The sequence below is a fragment of the Schistocerca nitens genome, chromosome 3, assembly GCF_023898315.1.
Source record: "Schistocerca nitens isolate TAMUIC-IGC-003100 chromosome 3, iqSchNite1.1, whole genome shotgun sequence".
Taxonomy (NCBI): Eukaryota; Metazoa; Arthropoda; class Insecta; order Orthoptera; family Acrididae; genus Schistocerca; species Schistocerca nitens.
This window is the reverse complement of record NC_064616.1, coordinates 515,814,765-515,841,995: the sequence shown is the minus strand read 5'-3', so window position 1 is coordinate 515,841,995 and position 27,231 is coordinate 515,814,765. Positions and strand designations below refer to the sequence as shown.

The following is a 27,231-nucleotide window of genomic DNA, read 5'->3' as shown; positions in this document are numbered from 1 at the left end:
ACAAGAATGCAGGAGCCTCCACGAGATTTGCTTATTCTACAAAAGCTAGCAGCTACCTTAAAATTATTAATACTATTTAGTACTTTTATACTATCTTCTGTTAACCAGTGTTCATTTAGGCAGATTATTTTAATATTTACGGATTCTGAGAGCAGAATTTTTAGTTCGTCGATTTTTGAGAATTTACGATTTGGTAGTTCTGCCCCTAAGCCATTTATATTCAAGTGCATCAATAGATCGTTTTTGCTTTTAGTTATTTCACGTGCATCCTTTGTTTGGTACCTAAACTTTTTATTTTCAGTTTGAATTGTTTCTTTGTCACCCCTATCACAATGAATTAGTTTCCCTTGCTTCTTAGGACTTTACACACGTCTATGAACATTTTACTAAGGTTCACAGAGCCTAATCTATTCAAGTGCAGGCCGTCTTTTCCCAGACACTTGCAGTTTAAGAATTTGTTTGGGTCAATGAATACTGCACCGAGTATGTTGCACTGTTCCCTAATGCCGGTATTTATCCTGTTGATGTAAGTATCACTTACCGATCTTCGATGAATGATTCCACTAATTACCAGCCTGGATGTTGGGTATACAGTTTTCGCCGATCTAATCAGATTCCGCGTTTCATTCACGATTTCTTCCTCACTGTTACTGCGGATGGAGTTTGTGCCCACGTGGATTAAGACACCTCTGTAATCGTCGGTACTTACAGTTTTGTTACCAGTTTCGTCCGTGTTTCTTTTCGTGGACAATACATTCTTAAAATGTTTGTTGAGTTGATGCGATCGGATTCCAGGTCGAACATCGACCTTGCAGTCCGGCACAATAACATTTTTTAATATAGAATCACCTATTAACAGAAAATCGTTTTTTTTATTGTTGTATATGGCATATTTCCTTTGCGACTTAAGTTTTATTTTCTTTTTTCTCTCATTCATGTTTTGTTGCTGCAGTATTATTCTGCAGAAGCGGGATACAGTAATACCCTTTGTTAGAGTATTGGTTCTTATGAGTCAAAATCACAAAAATTTAACTGAAAACCAAAACAATGAAAAATTCCCGGAATTCTAGAAAATGCCCGGGTTTTTCCCGGTTTTCTCCCGGATGAAAAAATTCCCGGGTTTTTCCTGGATCTCCCGGTTGTCCCGGGTCGTATACACCCTGTGAATTGCATACAGCGCACACAGAAAGCGGATTTGTTTTGAACAAGAGTACCACTGCAGAGGTTACCTGAAGCATTAGCACCATTCAAGAATACGGGTATTGATGTTTTAGGTCCATTCAACAACACACCTGCAGGGAATACATATGTACTCACTATCGTAGACCATTTTTCAAGATACGTAGAAACAGTTGCAATGCAAAACCAGTATGCAGCGACAGTGGCACAAGCACTTGTGAACAACTGGCTACTGAAGTTTGGAGAGGCTGAAACAATAGTAACAGACCTGGGAAAGATCTTCAGGTCAGGTCTATTCAAGGAATAGTTTGAGTTATAGAATGTGAAGAAGTTTAAGGAATTCATGAGCCAATGGAAGAACTACATCAGTAAGATGCATAGATACTATGCTGACTCACATCACACCAACTGGGAACTCTATTTGAAATACGTCGTCTCCACCTACAACTCAAAACGGCATACGAATACGGGATTATCGCCATATGAAGAAGTGTGGGGTCATAAAATGTCATCACCATTCAACATATTGAAAACTAAGAAAGGGAAAATTGGAGAGTCTGTAAACAAATTAGCCACAGTGATTATGAAAATTTGGAATAGAGTGCGGAGGGCAAACACATAAACACATGAGCACTGGAGAAATAGGAAGAAGCAATGGGCCATACGGCAAGAATGCCAAAATATAAGGCTCATCAGTGGGTGATGCTATCAACTTTGTGTACGCCGAAGGGAAAGACTTTGAAGTTTTTCACAAAGTATCAGGGGCCATGCCAAGTGGTAGATACTACACCACCAATAAATGTCAAGATTCAATGGCCAACAAGAACAACAATTGTGCATGTAGGGTGGCTGAAACCTTTTCAAGGGAGTCCAAAAGTTATCTAGGGGATAGGAGATGCAGACTGGAAATGGAGAATGAGGAGAAATGTATCGTAGGATAAACAAGAGGTTGTGAATGAAACAGTAATGAGGAACCAGTGAGTATTGATTAAGGCCTATGAGATAGTCATTTTGGGGGGGGGGGGGAAGGGGGGGGAGTAGGTATAGATTTATTTTTATTTATTTATTTTCACTTCATATTCCGTAGGACAAAAACGGAGGAGCAAATCTCCAAGGTCATGGAATGTGTCAGTACATGAAATAAAAACATTAAAGTATTAACAGATAAAAATAAAATGTTTATGGACCCGAAAAAAGACAGTCCATAAGTTTAAGTAAACGCAATCAACAATACAACAGGAATCAACTTAATTTTTCAAGGAACTCCTCAACAGAATAGAAGGAGTGACACATGAGGAAACTCTTCAGTTTCGATTTGAAAACGTGTGGATTACTGCTAAGATTTTTGAACACCTAGAAATTTGAACTATTCAATTCCACTACTCATATTCCCATTCAGTGAAATTAAAACGTTAGGTTTTGTTGAATTGTATGTTAGAAACTGTAAAAACTGAGTCTTACTGTGATTTAGCATTAGTTCATTTTCTACAAGCCATGAACTACGCTATTTAAAACTGGGCCAATGTTGCATATATCATCCTTTACTACAAAGCTAGTGTCATCAGCAAACAGAAATATTTTAGAGTTACCCATAATACTAGAGGGCATATCATTTATATAAATAAGGAACAGGAGTGGCCCCAACACTGATCCCTGGGGCACCCCCCCCCCCTCCCCCCCACTTGACTGTACCTCACTCAGACCCCACATCACAGCCATTCTCAACACTGTGAATAATGACCTTTTGCTGTCTGTTGCTAAAGTAAGAGGTAAACCAATTGTGAGCTACACCACGTATTCCATAATGGACCAACTTCTAGAGCAATATTTTGTGATCAACACAATCAAATGCCTTAGTTAAATCAAAAAGTACGCCTAGCATTTGAAAGTTTATGTTTAACACATCCAGTACCTAAAAGAGAAAAAGAGGCTATAGCATTTTCAGTTGTTAAACGACTTCTAAAGCTGAAATGTACATTTAATAGCAAATCGTGTGATATGAAATGATCAATTATCCTTATGTACACAGTCTTTTCAATAGCTTTAGCAAACACTAATGGCATACAAATAGGTTTAAAATTGTCTACATTATCCTTCTATCCCTTTTTATAAAGCAGCTTTACTACTGAGTAATCATTCAGTAAACTGACCATTCGTAAAGGAAAAATTACAAATATGGCTAAATACGGGGCTAACATGTGCAGCACAGCTAGGCACTCCATCATATCCATAAGAGTTCTTAGGCTTCAGTGATTTAATTATTGACTCAGTCTCCCCCTTGTCTGTATCACAGAGGAGTATTTAGACATCAATCTCAGAAAGGCCTTTGCCAAGAAAGTTGTACGATTACTTATAGAAACTAAATTTTTATTTAATTCACCAGCAATGCTCATAAAATTATTGTTAAATACTTTACATATATCTGATTTATCAGTAACAGAAATTTTTTACTACGAACTAACTTTATATCCTTGACCTTGTTCTGCTGACCAGTCACTTCCTTTACAACTGACTATATTGTTTTAATTTTATCCTGTGAATTAGCTATTCCATTTGCATACCACACGCTGTTTGCCTCCCTAATAACATTTTTTAGCACCTTACAATACTGTTTGTAATGGGCTACTGTTGCTTGATTGTGACTACTTCTAACATTTTGATATAATTCCCACTTTGTACAACATGATATCCTAATCCTACTAGTCAGCTACCCGGGCTGCCTATTACTGCTAGTACCCCATTTAGAACATTCTAATGGAAAGCAACTCTCAAAGAGCATGAGAAATACGTTAAGGAAAGCAATATATTTGTCATCTGTATTATCAGCACTATGAACATCCTGCCACTCTTGTTCCTTGACAAAGTTAAAAAACTCTCTATTGCTGTTGGATTAAATTTCCTGTGTAGTTTGTAATTATATGTGACATCTGTTTGAGTACAAAAGCCTTTTAGTGTTAAAATTTGTGCATCATGGTCTGAAAGGCCATTCACCCTTTTGCTCACAGAATGCCCATCTAGTAATGAGGAATGAATAAAAATATTGTCTATGGCTGTGCTACTGTTCCCATGCACCCTAGTTGCAAAAAATACAGTCTGCATCAGATCATATGAATTTAGGAGATCTACCAACATCCTTTTTCTTGCAACATCATATACAAAATTTATATTGAAGTCACCACACATAACTAATTTCTGGTATTTCCTACAAAGTGACTCAAGAATCCTCTTTAGCTTGAGCAGAAATGCTCTGAAGTCAGAGTTAGGGGATCTATAAACAACAACAATTAGAAGTTTAGTTCCATTAATTTCAACTGCCCCTGCACAACATTCAAATATCTGTTCAGTGCAGTGCCGTGATACGTCTATGGACTCAAATCGAATACTGTTTTTTATGTACATAACCACTGCCCCACTGTGGAAGAAACTCCTTAAAAACAGCCAGCTAATCTGTATCCTGGTAAAGGAAGCCTCTGAATTGTCAAATTATTTAAGTGGTGCTCCGATATACCAATAATTTCAGAGTAAACAGCTATAAGCAGCTCACTAACTTTATCTCTAATACCTATTATATTCCTTCTCTACTTGGAAACATGATGTGCTCTGAAGGTGAGCCCTTAGTTAGAGGGACTTCCCATTAAGCAGATATACCTATCAGCTGACTTCAATTTAGTGATGTTAGTATAAGCAGCTGCAAAGCAGCAATGAATTTAACAGGGAGGAAAGTAATAGGTATTCTTGCTTAGGTGAGGTGCAGAGAAGGTGAGATGACGTGGTTTGCAATGGGACTATAGATCTTTGTCGGTGTGCAAAGGTTACAGAACTAGCATCTGGAAGGGGGACTGCTGTTCGCCAAGCTAGTAGACGTAGTAATCACCAGTCTTCGCTGGGTAATATAGATAGTATTCGACACATGGGAGAGGCATAATGAGGTGAAAAGGCTGGAAGAAGCATTCAACAAATTCCATCACGGAACGGAAAGGCATAGGATACTGAAAGGAAGTGCCGAGGTGGGAGATTACATGGAGCATGTAAGAAATTACAGAGTGAGATGACCCAGGTACTTGGGGTTATTTCAAATATGTGAAGGAAGAGGCGTTGGATCGATACTGGAGGTCAACTTATGAAAACAATATATGGCACTGCTGATGAAGATATATGCAAGGTGAATGACACCAAAGAAGAGGTTAAGCAGTAGGCAAAATGGAACAAGGGTGTAAGTGATGCAGATTGCAAGTTTAGAGAAGGACATGTTGAGTAACACAAGACAACTGACTGGTGAAGTAATGCCAGAGCTACAGAGAGGCAGTTAAGGGGAGACGGAAGGCAAGTCGGCTTCAAAAATTCGATTTTTGGACTGTAGCATATTAGAATTGCCTGGTCTTTCCTGCGTGAAACAGTTTTTTTTTATATAAATATGACAATTTTTTCATGAGATATGATGGTTTTCCTGGCACTGTGTGCAATCTGGCATTTAAATGCCACGACTTCCTTTTTGCGCCATGCAGAGATAATACTCCCCGTATATTATTTCATGTTTCTATCGTTTTATCGTTTCATGTTTCCTACCCTGTATCTACTATCGATACTCGGTTTTCTGATCGTGTTTGTTATTGTTTTCAAGCATTAATGGTTGTACTAAGTGAAGTTTGTTGTGAGTGAAGAATGTGTTGATTTGTATTTTCTTTGGTTCCACTTGTTTTCATATAAATGCCGTGAATAAAGAAATCCTCGCCTAAATTAAGATTCAGAGGAAATAAATACGTAAAGGTAAATGAGGATAGTGGGTCAAAGGACCCAAGAATGTTAGACAAAGAAAATCAGCACATCAAGAAAGAAACTGCAGTATCTTCAAGGCATTTTCTCCCAGTCAGCTTGTGGAGATGAACATTCATTTGGAAACATTATGGTGAACCTTGGCATGCTCTGTGATTTCATTTCCAAAAACACTGTGTGCAGAATATGTGGTGGTGACGTATCTTTGGGTGAGAATCAGCGTCTTCGTAAAGGCATTGTGTCAAACCTGACATTGAGTTGTACAAAATGTGGTGCAGTTGCTACAACAATGACATAAAAAATGGCAAATAAAAATTTATATGTGAACAACATAAGACTAGTTTATGGTCTCATGTCTATTGGTAAAGGGATGGAGGCAGGCAAACTCGTATGTGCATTAGGTGGTGGTGGTTGTTGGGATGTTTAAGGGGGGACTAAACAGCTAAGGTCATCAGTCCCCCATTCCAAAAAAAAAAAAAAAAACAGGCGAGACATAAATGCACGAAGCAGGTAAAACCCCAAGGGGAAGGAGACTCCCCCCCAGGCCCTAAAAGAACACAAATGCGGTAATGAACACTACAAACACGAAGAGTACAGAGGAACACCAGACAAAAAGAAACAGAAGAAAAGAAGATGGCCGGAGACTGGCTGACTGACCACGACAACAAAAAAGGGAAAGAGTCAACCAACCGACTACACACTAAAATCTGCAACCAAATATGAGAGACTCGAGGACAAGAGACACACAAAGGGAAAGGAGCAAGACCTCCCTAAATGGAACCATAAAAAGAACTACCACGGATAAAATTTAAAACGTAATCAGCCACCGAGGCATTGTCGCTTAAAACCAAAGGCAAAGTGCCCGGGAGATTAAAAGACTGCCGGAGGGTGCGCAGTCGGAGACTGTGGGCGACCGTCAGCCGGGACCCACACCGACACAGGGGGGGATCCTCCTGACGCAAAAGATGGCCGTGCGTCAGGTATGTATGGCCGATGCGGAGCCGACACAGGATAACAGAGTCCCTGCGAGAAGCCCGCAGGGAGGAGCGCCACACATCGGTCGTCTCCTTAACAGCCCGCAGTTTATTCAGGGCTGTCATGACACGCCACTCAACAGACCACATCCCAAGCACCTTACGGCGCAACACCAGCTGCTGATCGCGAGCCGTAAGGCCGATTTCCAAAGCTGGGGCGTCGATCGCCCCTTTGGCCAGCCTGTCAACACGTTCGTTCCCCGGGATGCCAACTTGACCTGGCGTCCAAACAAATACCACCGAACAACCAGAGCGGGTAATGGCAGAAACAGACTCCCGAATAGAGGACACCAGAGGAGAAGAGGGATAGCAGCGGTCGATGGCCTGGAGGCTGCTCAGGGAGTCACTACAGATGACGATGGACGTATCTGAGCAGGAACGCATATGCTCAAGAGCGCACAATATGGCCACCAGCTCTGCAGTAAAAATACTGCAGCCAGCCGGCAAGGAGCGCTGTTCAACATGGGCATCGTGAGCAAAAGCGTAGGCAGTGCGACCATCAACCAGGGAACCATCAGTGTAGACAGTCTCACAGCCCGGAAATGAGGCGAGGAGCGCAAGAAAACGGCGACGGAGGGCCACAGGCGGAAGGAGCCCAGTTCTGACAGCAGGGACTGGACGCTGACAGCTATGGAAAGCGCAGACCGAGGTCGCCGTTCGGGCAGATGGAGGACCATGACAGGGAAAAGCAGGCGACGATTGGGATGGCCCGGTGAGCAATGCACGTGGACAGCATAGTCGGCGAGCAGTCTGTGGCGGCGAATCCACAGCGGGGGAACCCCGGCCTCCACCAGTAGACTATCCACGGGTCTCGTACGAAAGGCGCCAGTTGCAAGCCGAACCCCACAGTGGTGTATCGGGTCTAACAACTTCAACACTGAGGGTGATGCAGACCCATGTGCCAGGCTCCCATAATCAAGCCTGGACTGCACAAGGGCCCTGTATAATCGCAACAGCGTGCAGCGATCCGCACCCCAAGATGTGTGGCTCAGGCAGCGGAGGGCGTTGAGGTGCCGCCAGCACTTTTGCTTCAGCTGAGTAATATGAGGAACCCATGTGAGCCGGGCATCAAACACGAGTCCTAAGAAGCGGCAAGTGTCCACCACTTCAAGCAGGTGGCCGTCGAGGTAAAGTTCAGGATGAGGGTGGACCGTCCGACGCCTGCAGAAGTGCATAACTCGAGTCTTGGCTGCAGAGAACTGAAAACCGTGAGTCAGAGCCCATGATGCTGCCTTGTGAACGGCTACTTGCAGCCTGCGTTCGGTGACTCCCGTAGTCGTGGAGCTAAATGAGATGCAGAAGTTGTCGGCATACAAAGAAGGAGACACCGACGACCCCACGACTGCAGCCAGACCATTAATGGCCACCAGAAATAAGGAGACGCTCAACACCGAGCCCTGCGGGACCCCATTTACCTGTGTATAAGATGAACTAGAGGCGGCACCGACTTGCACCCGGAAAGAGCGGCGCAATAAAAAGGTTTGAAGAAAAGCCGGGAGCCGACCACGAAGACCCCACTCATGCAACGTAGCAAGGATGTGATGCCTCCATGTGGTGTCATACGCCTTCCACAGATCAAAAAATACAGCAATGAGATGCTGACGTCGGGCAAAGGCTGTACGGATAGCAGATTCCAGCCGCACCAAATTGTCCGCTGCAGACCGGCCCCGACGGAAGCCACCCTGGGATGGAGCAAGGAGACCGCGCGACTCAAGGACCCAACACAAACGCCGCCCCACCATACGTTCGAGCAATTTGCACAAAACGTTGGTGAGGGTAATGGGACGATAGCTGTCCACCGCCAGTGGGTCCGCACCGGGCTTCAAGATGGGGACAACAACACCCTCTCGCCATTGCAATGGGAACACGCCCTCGCTCCAAATGAGGTTAAAGATGGTGAGGACGTGTCTCTGGCAGTCCCTGGAGAGATGCTTCAGCATCTGCGCGTGGATGCAGTCTGGTCCTGGTGCTGTATCAGGGAAATCGGCGAGGGCAGCGAGGAATTCCTTCTCGCTGAAAGGAGCATTGTATTTTTCAGAACGACGCGTGTGGAATGATAACGGCGTCTGCTCGGCTCATTCCTTTAGAGAGCGAAAGGCGGGGGGATAAGTTGCAGTCGCAGAGCTCTGAGCAAAGTGCGCAGCAAGGTGTTCAGCAATGGCGGCAGCGTCCGTGCAGACAGCGCCGTCCAGGGAGATCCCAGGGACACCCATAGGGGTCTGGTATCCATAAATCCGCCGGATCCGGGACCACACGAGCGAGGGGGAGACACGGGAGCCCAAGGATGAGACATACCTCTCCCAGCACTCCTGCTTACGCTGTGCAATAAGACGACGGGCCAAGGCACGGAGCCTCTTAAAGGCGATGAGGGTCGCCAGAGACGGGTGCCGCCTATGACACTGGAGAGCCCGCCTACGGTCGCGAATAGCCTCAGCAATCTCCGGTGACCACCAGGGTACAGCCTTCCTCCGAGGGAGTCCAGAAGAGCGGGGGATGGCAGCCTCGGCTGCCGAAATAATTGACATGGTTAAGTGGTGGTGGTGGTTGTTGGGATGTTTAAGGGGGACTAAACAGCGAAGGTCATCAGTCCCCCATTCCAAAAACAGGCGAGCCGAAAATCGGCGAAGCAGGTAAAAACCGAAGGGGGGAGGAGACGCCCCCAGTCGCTAAAAGAACACAATTGCAGCAACAAACACGACAGGCAAGAAGAGTACAGAGGAACACCAGACAGAAAGGAACAGAAGAAGATGAGATGGCCGGAGACTGGTCGACTGACCACAAGAACAAAAAAAAGGGAAAGAGTCAACCAGCCAACGACACACCAAAACAGCAACAAACATTGAGACACGCGAGGATAAAAGACACAGAAAGGGAAAGGTGCAGGACCCCCCTAAATGGAACCATAAAAAGGACCACCACGGATAAAATTTAAAACATTGTCAGCCATGGAGGCATCATCGCATAAAATCAAAGGCAAAGTGCCCGGGAGATTCAAAGATTGCCGGAGGGTGCGCAGTCGGGGACACTCCAGCAAAATGTGGGCGACCATCAGCCGAAACCCACACCGACACAGGGGGGGATCCTCCCGACGCAAAAGATGACCGTGCGTCAGGTAGGTATGGCCTATGCGTAGCCGACACAGGATGACAGAGTCCCTGCGAGAAGCCCGCAGGGAGGAGCTCCACACATCGGTCGTCTCCTTGACAGCCCACAGTTTATTCGAGGATGTCATGCCTCGCCACTCAGCAGACCACACCCCAAGCACCTTACGGCGCAACACCAGCTGCTGATCTCGAGCTGGGAGGCCGATCTCCAAAGCTGGGGCGTCGATCGCCCCTTTGGCCAGCCTGTCTACACGTTCGTTCCCCGGGATGCCAACATGACCTGGCGTCCAAACCAAGACCACCGAACGACCAGAACGGGCAATGGCGGAAACAGACTCCTGAATAGAGGACACCAGAGGAGAGGAGGGATAGCAGCGGTCGATGGCCTGAAGGCTGCTCAGGGAGTCACTGCAGATCACGATGGACCTACCTGAGCAGAAACGCATATGCTCAAGAGCGCGCAATATGGCCACCAGCTCTGCAGTAAAAATACTGCAGCCAGCCGGCAAGGAGCGCTGCTCAACATGGGCAGCATGAGCAAAAGCATAGGCAGTGCGACCATCAACCAGGGAACCATCAGTGTAGACAGTCTCACAGTCCGAAAATGAGGCGAGGAGCGCAAGAAAACGGTGACGGAGGGCCACAGGCGGAACCGAGTCCTTGGGTCCCTGTGCCAAGTCCAGACGGACAGACGGCCGGGACAAACACCAGGGAGGCGTAGGTGCACGGACCCGGAAGGGAGGCGGAAGAGGGAATGAACCCAATTCCGACAGCAGGGACTGAACGCGGACAGCGACGGAAAGCCCAGACCGAGGTCGCCGTTCGGGCAGATGGAGGACCATGGCAGGGAAAAGCAGGCGACAATTGGGATGGCCTGGCGAGCAATGCACGTGGACAGCATAGTCGGCGAGCAGTCGATGGCGGCGAATCTGCAGCGGGGGAACCCCGGCCTCCACCAGTAGACTATCCACGGGGCTGGTACGAAAAGTGCCAGTTGCAAGCCGGACCCCACAGTGGTGTATCGGGTCTAACAACTTCAACACTGAGGGTGATGCAGACCCATAGGCCAGGCTCCCATAATCAAGCCGAGACTGCACAAGGGCTCTGTACAATCGCAGCATCGTGCAGCGATCTGCACCCCAAGACGTGTGGCTAAGGCAGCGGAGGGCGTTGAGGTGCCGCCAGCATTTTTGCTTCAGCTGAGTAATATGAGGAACCCATGTGAGCCGGGCATCAAACACGAGTCCCAAGAAGCAGCAAGTGTCCCCCACTTCAAGCAGGTGGCCGTCGAGGTAAAGTTCAGGATGAGGGTGGACCGTCTGACGCCTGCAGAAGTGCATAACTCGAGTCTTGGCTGCAGAGAACTGAAAACCGTGAGTCAGAGCCCATGATGCTGCCTTCCGAACGGCTACCTGCAGCCTGCGTTCGGCGACTCCCGTAGTCGTGGAGCTAAATGAGATGCAGAAGTCGTCGGCATACAAAGAAGGAGACACCGACGACCCCACGGCTGCAGCCAGACCATTAATGGCCACTAGAAATAAGGACACGCTCAACACCGAGCCCTGCAGGACCCCATTTTCCTGTGTATAAGATGAACTAGAGGCGGCACCGACTTGCACCCGGAAAGAGCGGTGCAATAGAAAGGTTTGAAGAAAAGCCGGGAGCCGACGACGAAGACCCCACTCATGCAGCGTGGCAAGAATGTGATGCCTCCATGTGGTGTCATACGCCTTCCGCAGATCAAAAAATACAGCAACGAGATGCTGACGTCGGGCAAAGGCTGTACGGATAGCAGACTCCAGCCACACCAAATTGTCCGCTGCAGACCGGCCCCGACGGAAGCCACCCTGGGATGGAGCGAGGAGACCGCGCGATTCAAGGACCCAACACAAACGCCGCCCCACCATACGTTCGAGCAATTTGCACAAAACGTTGGTGAGGGTAATGGGACGATAGCTGTCCACCGCCAGTGGGTCCGCACCGGGCTTCAAGATGGGGACAATAACACCCTCTCGCCATTGCGACGGGAACCCGCCCTCGCTCCAAATGCTGTTAAAGATGGTGAGGATATGTCTCTGGCAGTCCCTGGAGAGATGCTTCAGCATCTGCGTGTGGATGCAGTCTGGTCCTGGTGCTGTATCAGGGCAATCGGTGAGGGCAGCAAGGAATTTCCTCTCGCTGAAAGGAGCATTGTATTTTTCAGAACAACACGTGTGGAATGATAATGGTGTCTGCTCGGCTCGCTCCTTTAGAGAGCGAAAGGCAGGGGGGTAAGTTGCAGTCACAGAGCTCGTAGCAAAGTGCGTGGCAAGGCGGTCAGCAATGGCGGCAGCGTCCGTGCAGACAGCGCCGTCCAGGGAGATCCCAGGGACATCCATAGGGGTCTGGTATCCATAAATCCGCCGGATCCGGGACCACACGAGCGAGGGGGAGACACGGGAGCCCAAGGATGAGACATACCTCTCCCAGCACTCCTGCTTACGCTGTGCAATAAGACGACGGGCCAAGGCACGGAGCCTCTTAAAGGCGATGAGGGTCTCCAGAGACGGGTGCCGCCTATGACGCTGGAGAGCCCGCCTACGGTCGCGAATAGCCTCAGCAATCTGCGGCGACCACCAGGGTACAGCCTTCCTCTGAGGGAGTCCAGAAGAGCGGGGGATGGCAGCCTCGGCCGCCGAAATGATGGATGTGGTTATGACACGGACCACCCCGTCAATGTCACCCTGTGGGGGAGACTCAATGGTTGCAGCAGAAGTAAAAGCCGGCCAGTCAGCCCTGCGGAGAGCCCAGCGGGGCAGGCGCCCAGAAGAATGACACTGGGGCAGTGACAAATAGATGGGAAAATGGTCACTACCACACAGGTCAGGATGCACTCTCCAGTGGAGCGATGGGACAAGTCCGGGGCTGCAAAGAGAGAGATCGATGGCCGAGAAAGAGCCATGGGTCACACTAAAATGCGTGGGAGCACTGGTATTCAAGAGGCTAAGGTCGAGCTGAGCCAACACATGCTCCACGGCCCGACCGCGGTCATCGGAGACAGTCCCACCCCATAGAGGGTTGTGGGCATTGAAATCGCCCAGAAGCAGCAAAGGTGGCGGGAGTTGAGCCAGCAGTGCAGCCAAGACATGCCGGGGGAGCTCCCCATCCGGAGGAATGTAAACAGAGCAAACTGTAATAGCCGGCGAGAGCTCAACCCTGGCAGCGACTGCCTCTAAAGGCGTCTGAAGGGGTACTGGCGAGCTACAGACAGAGTGGTGAACAAAGAGGCAAACCCCACCTGACGCTCGTTGACAGGCAGCACGGTTCTTATAGTATCCCCGATAACCGCGAAGGGCGGGGGTCCGCATTGCAGGAAACCAAGTTTCCTGCAGAGCAATGCAGAGAACAGGGGAAACACTCAGAAGCATCCGGAGCTCAGGCAGGTGGCGGAAATAACCGCCGCAGTTCCACTGGAGAATGGAAGCAGGAAGGGACTGGGAGGGCGTGAATGCGACTAAGAGGCAGACGGCGCCTCAGAGCCAACTGCCGCCACCGGAGGAGAGTCAGCTGTGTCCATAGGAAAGGCCCCCAAGGGTTCCGTGAGGGCGAGATCCGCGGCAGAGGCGAGGATATCCACCTCATCCCCGGAGCCAGGACTATGTACAGCAGGCGGTACTGAAACCGCCAGAACGTCCTTCTTCTTGGACACATTCCGTTCCTTCTTCTCGCGTCAGCCCTTAGGGTGAGAGGGCTGGGAGAGCTTCTCTGAAGGAGCGTCGGAGGCTGACGACGACGCAGAAGCCCTACGACCAGCAGGTGGCGGAACCTTCAGCCACTGGCTGACATCCGGCTGGGTAGGAGAAGAAACGGAGGAAGGGAGAGCCCCGAGGGACCCCTTCCACGAGAGAGGAACCGGCAGAGGCAACGCCGGCGGAGAAGGAGGGGGAGGGATCAAGCCCCCCGGTTGTGAAGCAGATGTCACTCCCGAAGTAAGCGTGGGGGGAGCGACAGAAGAGGGTTTGCCCCCAACTGCTAAGGGGGCAACAGAGGAAGGCTTGCCCCCAGGCACGAGGAGGGCAGACAGAGATGTACGGCCCCGAGGGCCCACTGAAGGCGGCACAGATGAGGCGACAACCGTCGCTCGCGTGGGCGACGATAATGTGACTGCAGCATAAGATGTTCGAATGGAAGTAGGATACAACCTTTCATATTTCAGTTTTGCCTCTCGATAAGTAAGCCGGTCCAGGGTCTTAAATTCCATGATCTTCCGCTCCTTGTGAAGAACGGGGCAATCCGGCGAGCATGGAGAGTGGTGCTCCCCACAGTTGACACATACAGGCGGAGGCGCACATGGAAAATCGGGATGAGAGGGGCATCCGCAATCTCGACATGTAGCGCTGGATGGGCAACGGGAGGACATATGCCCAAACTTCCAGCACTGGAAGCACCGCATCGGGGGAGGGACGTATGGCTTGACGTCGCAACGGTAAACCATCACCTTGACCTTCTCGGGCAAGACATCACCCTCGAAGGCCAAGATAAAGGCACCGGTGGCCACCCTGTTAGTCTTGGGCCCTCTATGTACACGACGGACAAAATGTACACCACGTCGTTCCAAGTCGGCTCTCAGCTCGTCATCGGATTGTAACAAGAGGTCACGATGGTAAATAATCCCCTGGACCATATTTAAGCTACTGTGGGGAGTGACGGTAACAGGGACGTCACCCAGCTTATCACACAAGAGCAACGCTTGTGACTGGGCTGGGGAGGACGTCTTGAGGAGGATGGACCCATTCCTCATTTTAGACAACCCCGCCACTTCCCCAAACTTATCCTCCAGGTGTTCCACAAAAAACAGAGGCTTCGTCGTAAGAAAGGAGTCACCATCAGTCCTGCTGCAGACAAGGTATTGTGGTACGTAAGGCTCCCGCTTGGCACTAGATCGGTGTCCCTCCCATGGCGCAGCCAACGAGGGGAACGACTGAGGGTCATATTGCGCAGCATCGAAGTCTACTCTACCTCGCTTAGAGACGCTGGTGGCCGTGCAACCACCAGCTTGGTGTGATTTATTGCGCTTCATTGCGCCACATCCGCCCAGATGCCACCTACTCCGAACGAGGGCTCTCCCCAAGGGCGCCACCCAGCCTAAGCAACGGGTACCTGGCCGATATCCCGTTGCCCGGAGTCCCTGTGCCCCAGACAAGATGGGCACATACTCCTTGGCATGCATGGGGAGGAAACAGCTCTGGCATCTGTAGTGCGATCCCTGCGTGGTCAGGGGGCTACCACCAAGAGGGTACATGACGACCCCACCACAACGGACTGGCTACCGTGCTGGATTTTAGGTGTTGAAAGGGTCCACAGTTGTCGTGGGCGCGAAGAAGAAGATTGCGCACAAGACGAGATGGAGACAACCCAGAAGATGTTGGGTGTAGTCCCCCCCCACACGACAATAGGTAACATGCAAGATGGTGGTGCATGATGGACCAATAGAAAAACACCACGTAAGGTGTCCTTCCCCAAATGGCACGCACTAACAACGGAAAGTTGGAAAAAAGGAGGTCAAACCCAAGAGGGGACCATCACAGAAGGCCGAAACGTTTGAGACTCCTTTTAGTCGCCTCTTACGACAGGCAGGAATACCGCGGGCCTATTCTTACCCCCGAACCCGCAGGGGGAGTATGTGCATTACTTGACATTCCAAATCATCCTGCAAAATTTATGACTTACAGTAACGTTATTGGTACTGCTGTTGCTCAAGTTTGTAACATCTCAATGAAGGGAGCAGCTGAAGAAGCACTCAAGGAAATTGATGACAGTGGCAGTGGTGATATCTGTGCATGTTTTGATGGCCACTGGCAGAAATGTGGACACACTTCACTAAATGGTGTTGTGACAGCTATGTCATTTGATACTGGCAAGGTAATTGATGCAGTGATTCTAAGCAAGTACTGTAAAACTTGTGGCAGTGGAACTGAGAAAGAGCATGAATGTAACTGTCAGATGAATTATACTGGTCCAAGTAGCAGGAGTTCTCGGGATTTTTAATCGTTCAGTGGCAAACAGAGGTGTCAGATACACACAGTATTTAGGGGACGGTGACAGCAAGGCTTATGCCCGGGTATGCGCAGAACAACCCTATGGTCCTAATGTCAAAATTTCTAATTTAGAGTGCATTGGGCATGTCCAGAAGAGAATAGGGTCCAGGTTGAGAAGATTATTGAAAGAAAAGTCAAAAATAGTATTGGAAGATGGTAAGAATATAGGTGATAAAGGTAGCCTGACAAATGTTGAAATAGATAAGATTACAGAATTATTATGGCTTGGCCATAAGAAGAAAAGTAGGGAATTTAGAAAACATGAAAAAAGCTGTATGGGCTATCTTTTTCCGTAAGATTTCCACAAATGAAAATCCAGTGCATGGTCTTTGCCCGAATGACCCTGACACTTTGTGCAAGTACAGGAAAAGTGCCAGTTATGACCAAAAACATTCTTTACCTGCATCAGTAATGAATGAAATTAAACCCATATTTAGAGACCTTTGTAAAGATACCTTGTTGAAGAAATGTCTTCATGGGAAAACCCAAAATTTAAATGAATGTGTGAATTCTGTCATTTGGAACTGGTTACCGAAAACTGTATTTGTTCAGCTAACAACCCTCAAATTTGGTGTTTATGATGCTATTTTATGCTACAATGATGGTGTAATTAGAAAACTGGATGTTTTGGAATTATTGGGCATAAAATCTAGCGGAAATACCGCAAAATCCTTGGTGCAAATAGATAAAGAGAGAATCAGCGAAGCAGATATTGCTAATTTAAAATGCACAAAAGAAGCCAGACAGGAAAGAAGAGGGACCAAGAGAAGAAAAGATCATTGTGATTCAGATGATGCTCAGTATGGTGCAGGAAAATATCAGTGGTAAGTAATTCTCATCAATAATTATACTGGAATTGCAATATTAAACTTTAAATGGATTTTTCTCAAAATTACATTTTTTTTCTTGTTTTACTTTCAGGTACCATTATTTGATAAACTAATGGGGTTGGAAACATAAAAGTTGCTCAATTTGTACTGCAGATGGTAATAAGTTATTACAAGTAAATTGAGAACCACCAAACAATCAGGAACTGTTTTATAATAATTAATGTACAAAAAAAGGTACATTTTACTAGTGAAGAATAAAAATTAAGTTCATTTCTTTTGAAAAGTGTATCTATTCAAAGGGTAAAATAGCATGAGCAGAATAGGGATAAAAATTGCCTTCTGTCTCCCCGTCATCAGAATATCAGGGAACTACAAACCAAAGTAGAAGTCTCACATGGGGAAACGGTATGCCAGAGTTACTGAGGGAAGGAAAGTTTACATTTCCATTTCTATTAAAGTAGTGGGGAAATGAGTACGTTACAAGAGCTACATTGCTCAGTCAAGAGGGAGATATGGAAGAAATTTATAAAAATACAGTGGCCATTGTTAGTGGCAAAAGACAAGTAACATTATGTATAAAAGGAAGAAGCAAAGTTACAAAAATGCCACCAAGAGGAAATTGCAGTCTGTTCGAATGTGGTAATAAGAGAGGTGTAGGATTCATGTGCTGTGAAATTGCTAATGAGACAAAAGGAGGTAAGAGAATGCATTACAGAAGTCATCGAGCTGGAACTGTACTCTTCAGCATGCTGAGGTGTACTGGTTGCACTCTACCTTCGACAAGATGGTCATATCAGCTAGTTGTTCCGAGCACACATCAACGAAGAGGTTCAAATTAAACAGGAGTGATTTGTTATTAAATGGAACAGCATGCGAGATACTGGGGCCTACTTTCCATTTGCCAACCAGGATTTCAGAGATAACTCACCTGAATGCCTAGCAGCCTCATTTGTATTGGCCAGAGGAGCACATGGAAGTGCTACCTGCCACAAATCTATCCAGCTTAAACTATAGGGCCAGAATTAATGCAGTCTATAAACATGCTTCTGAACCAGCAGGAGGGACGAGCCTCCCTGGAAACCTTATTGCAGCATGTAAATTTGTATCAGGAAAATCAGTGCTAGAAAGAGACAACATTGACTATTGTCATACCAACTACTGCAGTGGCACTTGTTCTGCTGACAAGGGAAACTCTCCATTGCACCCCCATCAGATTTAGTGGTAAGAGGGCCGAGTGGATAGCCCATCAAAAACTGAACACAGATCTAGCATGAAAACAAGAAGAAGGAGTACTGAACTGTGAAAAAAAGCAAAACAGAAACAATTAACAGTCCAAGCATAAGAAGTGCAATATAGAGCAACAGGGAAAAGTCACGATGCCATGGTCAAGTGTTTAGAGAGCTGGACCACAAAGCTGCCGAGCCGTGTCCAAAAGCTCTCAGTTGCAAAAATGAAGTCTTTTGACCTAGGTTTCGGCACCTACCAAGAGTGCCTTCATCAGAAGACAAACACTCAAACTGGCACGTCACGTATAAAATAAATATCATGCGATAAAGCTTTAGTGACAAAATTTTAAAATAGAAAACATAGAAGGCAAGCCACTATGGGCTGCTCAAACATGTCGAGCTGAAGGTACCGCAGCTTGACATGTGTGAGCAGCCCGTAGTGGCTTGCGTTCTATGTTTTCTATTTTAAAATTTTGTGACTAAAGCTTTATCACTTGATATTTATTTTATACATGACATGCCAGTGACTGTTTTAATTCTGATGAAGGCACTCTTAATAGTTGCCAAAATCTAGGTCGAAAGACTTCATTTTTGCGACTGAGGGCTGTTATTGCTTTAATTTTACTTTGTAAATGGTCACTGACAACTAAGTCATGTTCAAAACCTACTTTTTTTTGCTGTTCACTGTATTCAAATTTGTGTCTGTGATGTGCTGTAATTTGCAACAGTGAGGTGTGAGGAAGGGACCGATAATGAAAGCTGATTCTGCACAACTACTCTATTAGAATCTGAAAGGAAATGGCTTTCAGATGGGAACCGCAAACATTTGATGACAAGGCGACAATTCAACAGTATCCTCCCAACGGAAAACACGTCTGGTGTGTCACACATGACATTAGTGACAGTACGTGTGTCATATGATAGGAATCTTTTATCGACACACCTAATTTGTACGCCTGGTGAGTGAGCGAGACATGCCTCCTTGCCCGATTTAGGTGTTCATATGAATGCGAATGTGCTCACTCCCAAGGAAATGATGAAAACATGGTAGTTTGTCACATACGCAGCAACAAATGAAGGCAAAAGTTTCACAATTACACAGTTTCTGTGTGCTCTGTCAGAACAAGTATTTATAACATATTTGAAGTTGTGTTTCATTTTGGAAGTTTTGATTCTTGAATTCATTTGTTACAATACCGTTCACACAAGTTTATTTCTTGTTTTCATTTCTGTGATACATCTATATGGTATCTTGCCTGCTCTCACTTTTCATCACATTTACTTGTGACTGTAAATTATTCTTACCACATGACTCATGTTCTATAACCAATGTATAGTATGGCAACTGCCAAGACTACAGAAAGAGAACAAATATTTTAGTGACTAGACGGACAGTTCATAATGTTGTAGGAGGGAAAAAGAAGAAGGCACAAGGGAGTTTTAACACTACTCGTCTGCTTTGCAGTACCATAACGCCATCTCTCTTCCACTTCACTCAATGTTGCACTTGTTAAGCTTGGAGACTGCAGTGGATTGAATACCCCAAGCTTAAATGCCTCAGAAGGGAGATGAACACACAAGAGGGTGGTATTAAGGATAACTGATTCATTTTAACTTGTAAAATAGGAATAGAGAGAAGTTATTATGCAAGAAGCCTAGTAATGAAATGAAGTCCATGGTGTTTGAGTTAAGGAGTAGAACAAGGGGCCCTGTAGAAATGTGTAAGATTAAATGACAGAATTAATGAAACCAACTGTTAGTATAATTCTTAAGGGGAAAAACAGACGGGCCAGTTGCCAGGAACTCTAGTGTAAAGGATAATCTAGTTTGGTACATCCTTGGGATGAGGTCTTCATAAAAAGGAGGGTAATGTAGTGTACTGACTGTATTCAGTTAAAAAATACCCCATAACAAAAGTAAGCTCCAACAGAGTCTGTTGCAGGCAGGTGAGAGTGTGTTACGCATTGCGAAGCAAAATACGGCCGATAGGCATTGCGCAGCACAACTAGCTGGGAACGGTATAGCAACAGCCGATACTGCCACCACTGAAGTGTTCAGGGTAAGTGGCTTAAGCCCAAGATGAACATAATCTGGAGCGTATAAGTGCTCAACCATTCAGGTACTAAATTATTCTTGTCTCAGTATCACAACCTATTCCACGAGTCTGTGACACCGGAGAAACATCCTGAAATGCAGTATGGGGTTCACTGTTTGACCATGGGACAGGGCAGCCTGCTGTGGGTCACAAGCCCAGCTGCCGCCAGAGCAAGGAGCCACCAGCTCACTGGAGGGAGGTCACAGCTGCCTCCAAGGTATCACCAGTGGTGCTGCTGCGCTGTCATCACAGGTGCCGCCAGAGACATGACTGAAAGCAGTATTTGAGTGACACCATGCTAAGCCTCACTCTTTGTGCCGTCAGCAATGCCAGATGTCTACTGGTTCACCTGAGAGGCACTGGATGGCTCCACCAAGTTGTTCCAGATGTACTACAGATGAGAGCCAGAACAAAGAAGTTAAATGAACAAATCAACTGTCATCCTGTCATTTTATTTCGCTCTCCATGGGTGACAATCGAAGGGACATCCATCAGCTGAATCAAGTTGAGCAAAACTAAAGCACCACAAGAAAAGGAACTTCTGTCACTTATTTTTGGTTTTCATGACGTCTGGTGCAACCTATATGAACAACAGTTAATGGTAACTACCAGTCTACATTTCCATCTGGGTCTACATAGATACTCTGCAAGTCACCATACGGCGCATGGCAGATGGTACCCCACAGCACTACTAGTCATTTCCTTTCCTGTTCCACTCGCAAACTGAGCAAGAGAAAAACGAATGGCTATATGCCTCTGTATGAGCCTTAATTTCTCATGTCTTACCTCCATGTTCCTTATGTGCAATGTAGGCCATGTTGGCAGCAGACAAATTGTTCTGCAGTCAGCTTCAAATGCCAGTTCTCTACATTTTCTCAGTAGTGTTCCTTGAAAAGAATGTCACCTTCCCTCCAGGGATTCCCATTTAAGTTCCCAAAGCATCACCTTAATACTTGCATGTTGTTCAAACCTACTGGTAACAAATCTAGCAACCCGCCTCTGAACTGCATCAATGTCTTCCTTTACTCTCAACTGGTACGGATCCCAAACATTTGAGCAGTACTCAAGAATAGGTCACTAGTATCCTTTACAGGTGAACCACTCTTTCCTAGAATTCTCCCAATGAAAATAAGTTGACCATTTGCTTTCCCTACCACAATCCTCACATGCTCATTTGCAAAGTTAACCCAGATATTTAAACAATGTGAATGTGTCATGCAGGACACTACTAATGCTGTATCTGAACATTATGGATTTACTTTCCCTACACATCCGGTGGTGGTGGTGGTGGTTAGTGTTTAACGTCCCGTCGACAACGAGGTCATTAGAGATGGAGTGCAAGCTCGGGTTAGGGAAGGATTGGGAAGGAAATCGACTGTGCCCTTTCAAAGGAACCATCCCGGCATTTGCCTGAAACAATTTTAGGGAAATCACGGAAAACCTAAATCAGGATGGCCGGAGATGGAATTGAACCGTCATCCTCCCGAATGCGACCTACGCATCCGCATTAACTTACATTTTTCTAAATTTAGAGCTAGCTGCAATTGGACACACCAACTAGAAATTTTGCGCAAGTCATCTTGTATCAGCCTACAGTCACTCAACTTCAACATCTTACCCGTAGACCACAGCAGCATCAGCAAACAATCACAAATTGCTGCCCACCCAGTCCGCCACATCATTTTTTATACAGAGAATAATAGCAGTCCTATCACACTTCCCTGCAGCACTCCTGATGTGGATACCCTTGTCTCTGATGAACATTTGCCATCGAAGGACAATGTACTGGGTTCTAGAACTTAGAGCCACTCGCATATCTGTGAATCTATTCTGTATGCTCATACCCTCTTTAGTAGCCTGCAGTGGGGCACCATGTCAAACACTTTCTGGAAATCTAAAAATGCCTGTTGCCCATAGTTGATCCATAGTTTCCAGTGTATCATGTGAGAAAAGGGCAAGCTGAGGTTTACACGAGTGATGCTTTCTAAAATCATGCTGATTTGCGGACATAAGCTTCTCGGTGTCAAGAAAATTTATTATATTCGAACTGAGAATGTGTTTAAGGATTCTGCAACAAATCGACGTTAGGGATATTTGTCTTTTGCCCTTCTTATATGCTGAGGTCACCCGTGCTTTTTTCCAGTCGCTTGGGGCTTTGTGCTGGATGAACGATTTGCAATAAATGCAAGCTACGTAAGGGGCCAATGCTGTTGAGTAATCTTTGAAAAACCAAACTTTTATTCCATCCAAACATGGTGACTCTTTTTCCAGCTCTTTCAGTTGTCTCTCTATGCCAGGGATGCTTATTACTATGTCGTGTCCATTTGGAAGACTGATGGTCAAATGAGAGAGTACATTTGTACGATTTTCCAGCATTAATAATTTCTTAAATGTGAAATTTAAAATTCTGGCTTTCATTTTGCCATCTTCTACTGCCGCACCAGACTGGTGAACAAGTGACTGGATGGAAGCCGTAGACCCACTTAGATTTTACATAACACCAGAATTTTCTCATGTTTTCTGACAGATCTTTTACTAAGATATGATGGCGATGGTGGTTGTATGCTTCGTAACGTAGATCTTTTCACAGACACACAAATCTCTACTAACCTTTGCTTGTCATTTGTGCATTCTCTTTTGAATCAAGAGGGCAACAGCCTCTGCTTCCTGAGCATTTTCTGAACTCATTATTAAACCATGGTGGGTCTTTCCTGTCTTTAATCCACTTACCAGACAGGTAATTCTCCATATCACAGCTCACAATTTGCTTAAAATTTGCACATAATTTCTCTACCTCCATCTTTCTGGAACTAAGTGATGTTAATTCACTGTCTAAGTGAGATGCTAACAACTGCTTATCTGCCCTTTCTAGCAGAAACACTCTCCTAGCACTCTAAACTCATTCATTAACTTTTGTAACCATAGTTGCTATGACGACAGCATGATCACTAATCCCTGTTTCTATACTGATATTGTCAATGAGGTCCAGCCTATTTGTAGCTACAAGGTCTAAGATATTTCCATTATGTGTGGGCTGCCAAAAACTGAGCTCAAAAGCATTTGATGTGTGTGTGTGTGTGTGTGTGTGTGTGTGTGTACGCCTCGCAATGAATCCTTAGACATCCCAGTCTATACTCTGTAGGCTACAGTCATCTCAAACTATTACTGCATGTTCAGGGTGTTTACTGACTTACACTTTGAATGACTCTGGAACTGTCACAGCACATATCACCTAGACCTGTTACACACTCAACTTCGGCCGCAATAGAGACAATATTTTTGTCAACTGCAATTAACATTCCTCTTACTATGGCCTCTAATCTGTCTTTCCAATATATCTTCCACGACTCGCTAAATTATCTCTGAACTTCCTCCTTCGGGTTTCGGCCAGTTCTTGGTCGCGATAACAGTTTGAGCGCAAGAATTTTCCTGGAGGACAGTAAATTCAGGAACTTTGTTACAAATACTTTGACAATTTACTGATACAATTTTGACAGTCAAAGTATCTTTACTCTGAACGCTGTCCGACTTCCCTTGCTGCGTACTGTTTCGTGAGTGTTCATCACAGTACTTCAAACTACCACCTAGCCTTAAAAAACCCTCATGTGCACTCCCCAAATACTCTGCTACCTGAGTAGCTGCTTTCATTGGTAGTGCACCCCTGACCTATCAAGGGGAGTCCTACAAATGCCCAACCAATAATGCAGGTCTAGAAATCTGCAGCCAAGACTGTGACAGGGTCGATGAATTATGCTTCTTTACACTGACTATTAAGCTTAAACAATCTCAGCAGCAGAGCTGTTCAGTGGGTCTTCGAGCTCAGTGAATGTCTGATTGTCTGAATACGATTACACAGTCAAACACAAGCCTGGCAAAATAAATCACACTGCAGCTACCTTGAGTAGCAAAATTAAGATCCTGCAAGTAGGTATCATGCTTGTTGATGACTTAAATGCCAAACAATTCAATGCCAGGTGTAAGAAACTGGCTATCTGTCTGGACTTCATTATAAGAGATGTAAGAATGGGTTACAAAATTACCCATGGTTTTGTTAAAAGGAACATTTATAAAATCACATAAAATGTAAAACCAAGTGGAGGGGAGGGGTGTGTGGGAGAGCTGAAACCAGCTTTTCTTCATTGTAAGTTCAGTGTTTTACCCAGTGCACCACATCACGGCATTTGTCCAGAAATCAAAGATGTTATCATTTCGAGTGGTCTATTTCGCCAACTGCTTAGGCTGTATTTGTCACACAATTTGCTCATAATGATTCTGAATGAAATTTTGTTTCAGTTACCCGAACAATCTTCCTCCTCGAAGACAATAATTAGCAGACAAACTCGTATCACTGTGGTGCAAGCCACGAGATTCCCATTCTCATTATTATAAAGAAACTGTTGCTATTAATAACAAATTATTACGGCACCTTAGCATAAGTAATTGGGCTACCTGCTACTGCAACACTAATATTTACTTTTCTTTAACAAATACGCGGTGTTGAAATGTATTACTTATTTTTAAAGTTTAAGATAAAAAACTTCCAGATTTTTCTCCATAAGTAGCAATTTAAAACTTTAAATGGAGCTTACAGAGTGAGAATAACAAATTATTTCATTTGAAGGCTTTCATTTCATCATCAGTAATATTTCAATGCATTAAGTGTTTGCATCTGTGAAGCTACATTTCACACTTTTTGGAATGGTACAATGTGCCTAATTCACAATAAAAATGTAACGAAAATACACAGAATAAAACACAGGAAACTAAATTTACAATGAAAATGATTCAACAAAAATTTTAATTCTTAGTTACCTTCATAATCTAACTCAAAATCTCTCTTACTCGGTCTCTCCAATCCGTAAGCAAAAAACAAATCTTCTGTTTTAAAAAAGTCTTCATGTGATGTGACCTTGAACAAAAAAACAAAAAAAAAATTAACATTAGACAATAACTAAATGGGTGTGACTGCAGATTGACTCCTACGTCAGATGCAGAAATGTGTGAGAAGACATTTGTCATAGTCTTGACTGTAATGTAAAGAAGTCTTGCAACAATTACATCAAGAAGCACAGTTTGCAACAAACTCCACTGTTCTTGAAAAAAATTTCAGTATCTGAAGTAGTGTAATACCATGCTCCACATATTTTATATATGGAACAAGACAGTGTGTAACGAGGCAGACAAAAATAATATAATAAAAATGAGCTTGAATGAAGGCAAATCAAAGATAATAAGGAAAACGACTTTGCGAAATAAAAAAGGTAAAGGTATTTGATAAATGTGATACCGTTCCCAGAGACTGACACATGTTAGCCTCGGGTCCAGAGAACTAAAAATTATTTTTGTAACATTTAGACACTGATGATGTAGTATTACACTGTGTATAGTGATTGTGTGCATCATATGCAGGGTGTTCGGAGATTCTTATTACGAACGTCAACAACTTGTAGAGGAGAGTGAGTATGTAATATTTTGAATAGAAACCCATGTCTGAAAACGCACCGTTTCCGTCCTACGATGGTTTCATCTCAGATGTGTAATGCGTACTTGTCTGCTGGGAAAAAAACAGGAAATTCTCAAAGCTGCCTTTCCTGGTATGCAATAGATTACACAGGATGATGTGAAATTACTTAATGTGTGCCCTGCTACAAGTCTCCTGTAGAGACAGAGGAGGATGTGTTGTCACCAGTTCTGGCCACTGCACTAGAAACTTGCGAGACACCAGGTGGGATGGAAAGTGCATATCAGAACATGGTTCATAGGTACAATGTCTATAACATCGTCGTTGATTCCAGTACATCATTACTGTTCTGTACATACAGTATGCTAGGTTCTTTTTTCTTTCTAATTTTACATTCGTGATCTCCTCAGGAGGTATAAGTAGAGGGATACCTCATCCAGAAACGCACCCTCTCGAAACCTGGCGAGCAAGCTACACCGCGATGCAGAGCGCCTCTCTTGCAGAGTCTGCCACTTGAGTTTGCTAAACATCTCCGTAATGCTATCACGCTTACCAAATAACCCTGTGACGAAATGCGCCGCTCTTCTTTGGATCTTCTCTATCTCCTCCGTCAACCCGATCTTGTACGGATCCAACACTGATGAGCAATACTCAAGTATAGGTCGAACGAGTGTTTTGTAAGCCACCTCCTTTGTTGATGGACTACATTTTCTAAGGACTCTCCCAATGAATCTCAACCTGGTACCCGCCTTACCAACAATTAATTTTATATGATCATTCCACTTCAAATCATTCCGTACGCATACTCCCATATATTTTACAGAAGTAACTGCTACCAGTGTTTGTTCCGCTGTCATTTAATCATACAATAAAGGATCCTTCTTTCTATGTATTCGCAATACATTACATTTGTCTATGTTAAGAGTCAGTTGCCACTCCCTGCACCAAGTGCCTATCCACTGCAGATCTTCCTGCATTTCGCTACAATTTTCTAATGCTGCAACTTCTCTGTATACTACAGCATCATCCGCATGGAACTTCCGACACTATGTACTAGGTCATTTATATATATTGTGAAAAGCAATGGCCCCATAACACTCCCCTGTGGCACGCCAGAGGTTACTTTAACGTCTGTAGAAGACTCTCCATTGATAACAACATGCTTTGTTCTGTTTGCTAAAAACTCTTCAATCCAGCCACACAGCTGGTCTGATATTCCGCAGGCTCTTACTTTGTTTATCAGGCGACAGTGCGGAACTGTATCTAACGCCTTCCGGAAGTCAAGGAAAATAGCATCTAACTGGGAGCCTGTATCTAATATTTTCTGGGTCTCATGAACAAATAAAGCGAGTTGGGTCTCACACGATTGCTGTTTCCGGAATCCATGTTGATTCCTACAGAGTAGATTCTGGGTTTCCAAAAACGACATGATACGCGAGCAAAAAACATGTT

At 45.3% G+C, this 27,231-nt stretch overlaps 1 protein-coding gene across 1 annotated transcript in view; it reads right to left on the bottom strand.

Moving 5' to 3' along the window:
- LOC126249641 (serine/threonine-protein kinase GL21140-like) overlaps positions 1 to 27,231 on the bottom strand; it is a 223,118-nt gene that overhangs the window by 156,980 nt on the left and 38,907 nt on the right. Inside the window, exon 4 of the mRNA XM_049951319.1 lies at positions 25,131 to 25,227. Within this exon, the coding sequence (XP_049807276.1) occupies positions 25,131 to 25,227 (97 nt within the window). The remainder of the gene's footprint in view (positions 1 to 25,130; positions 25,228 to 27,231) is intronic.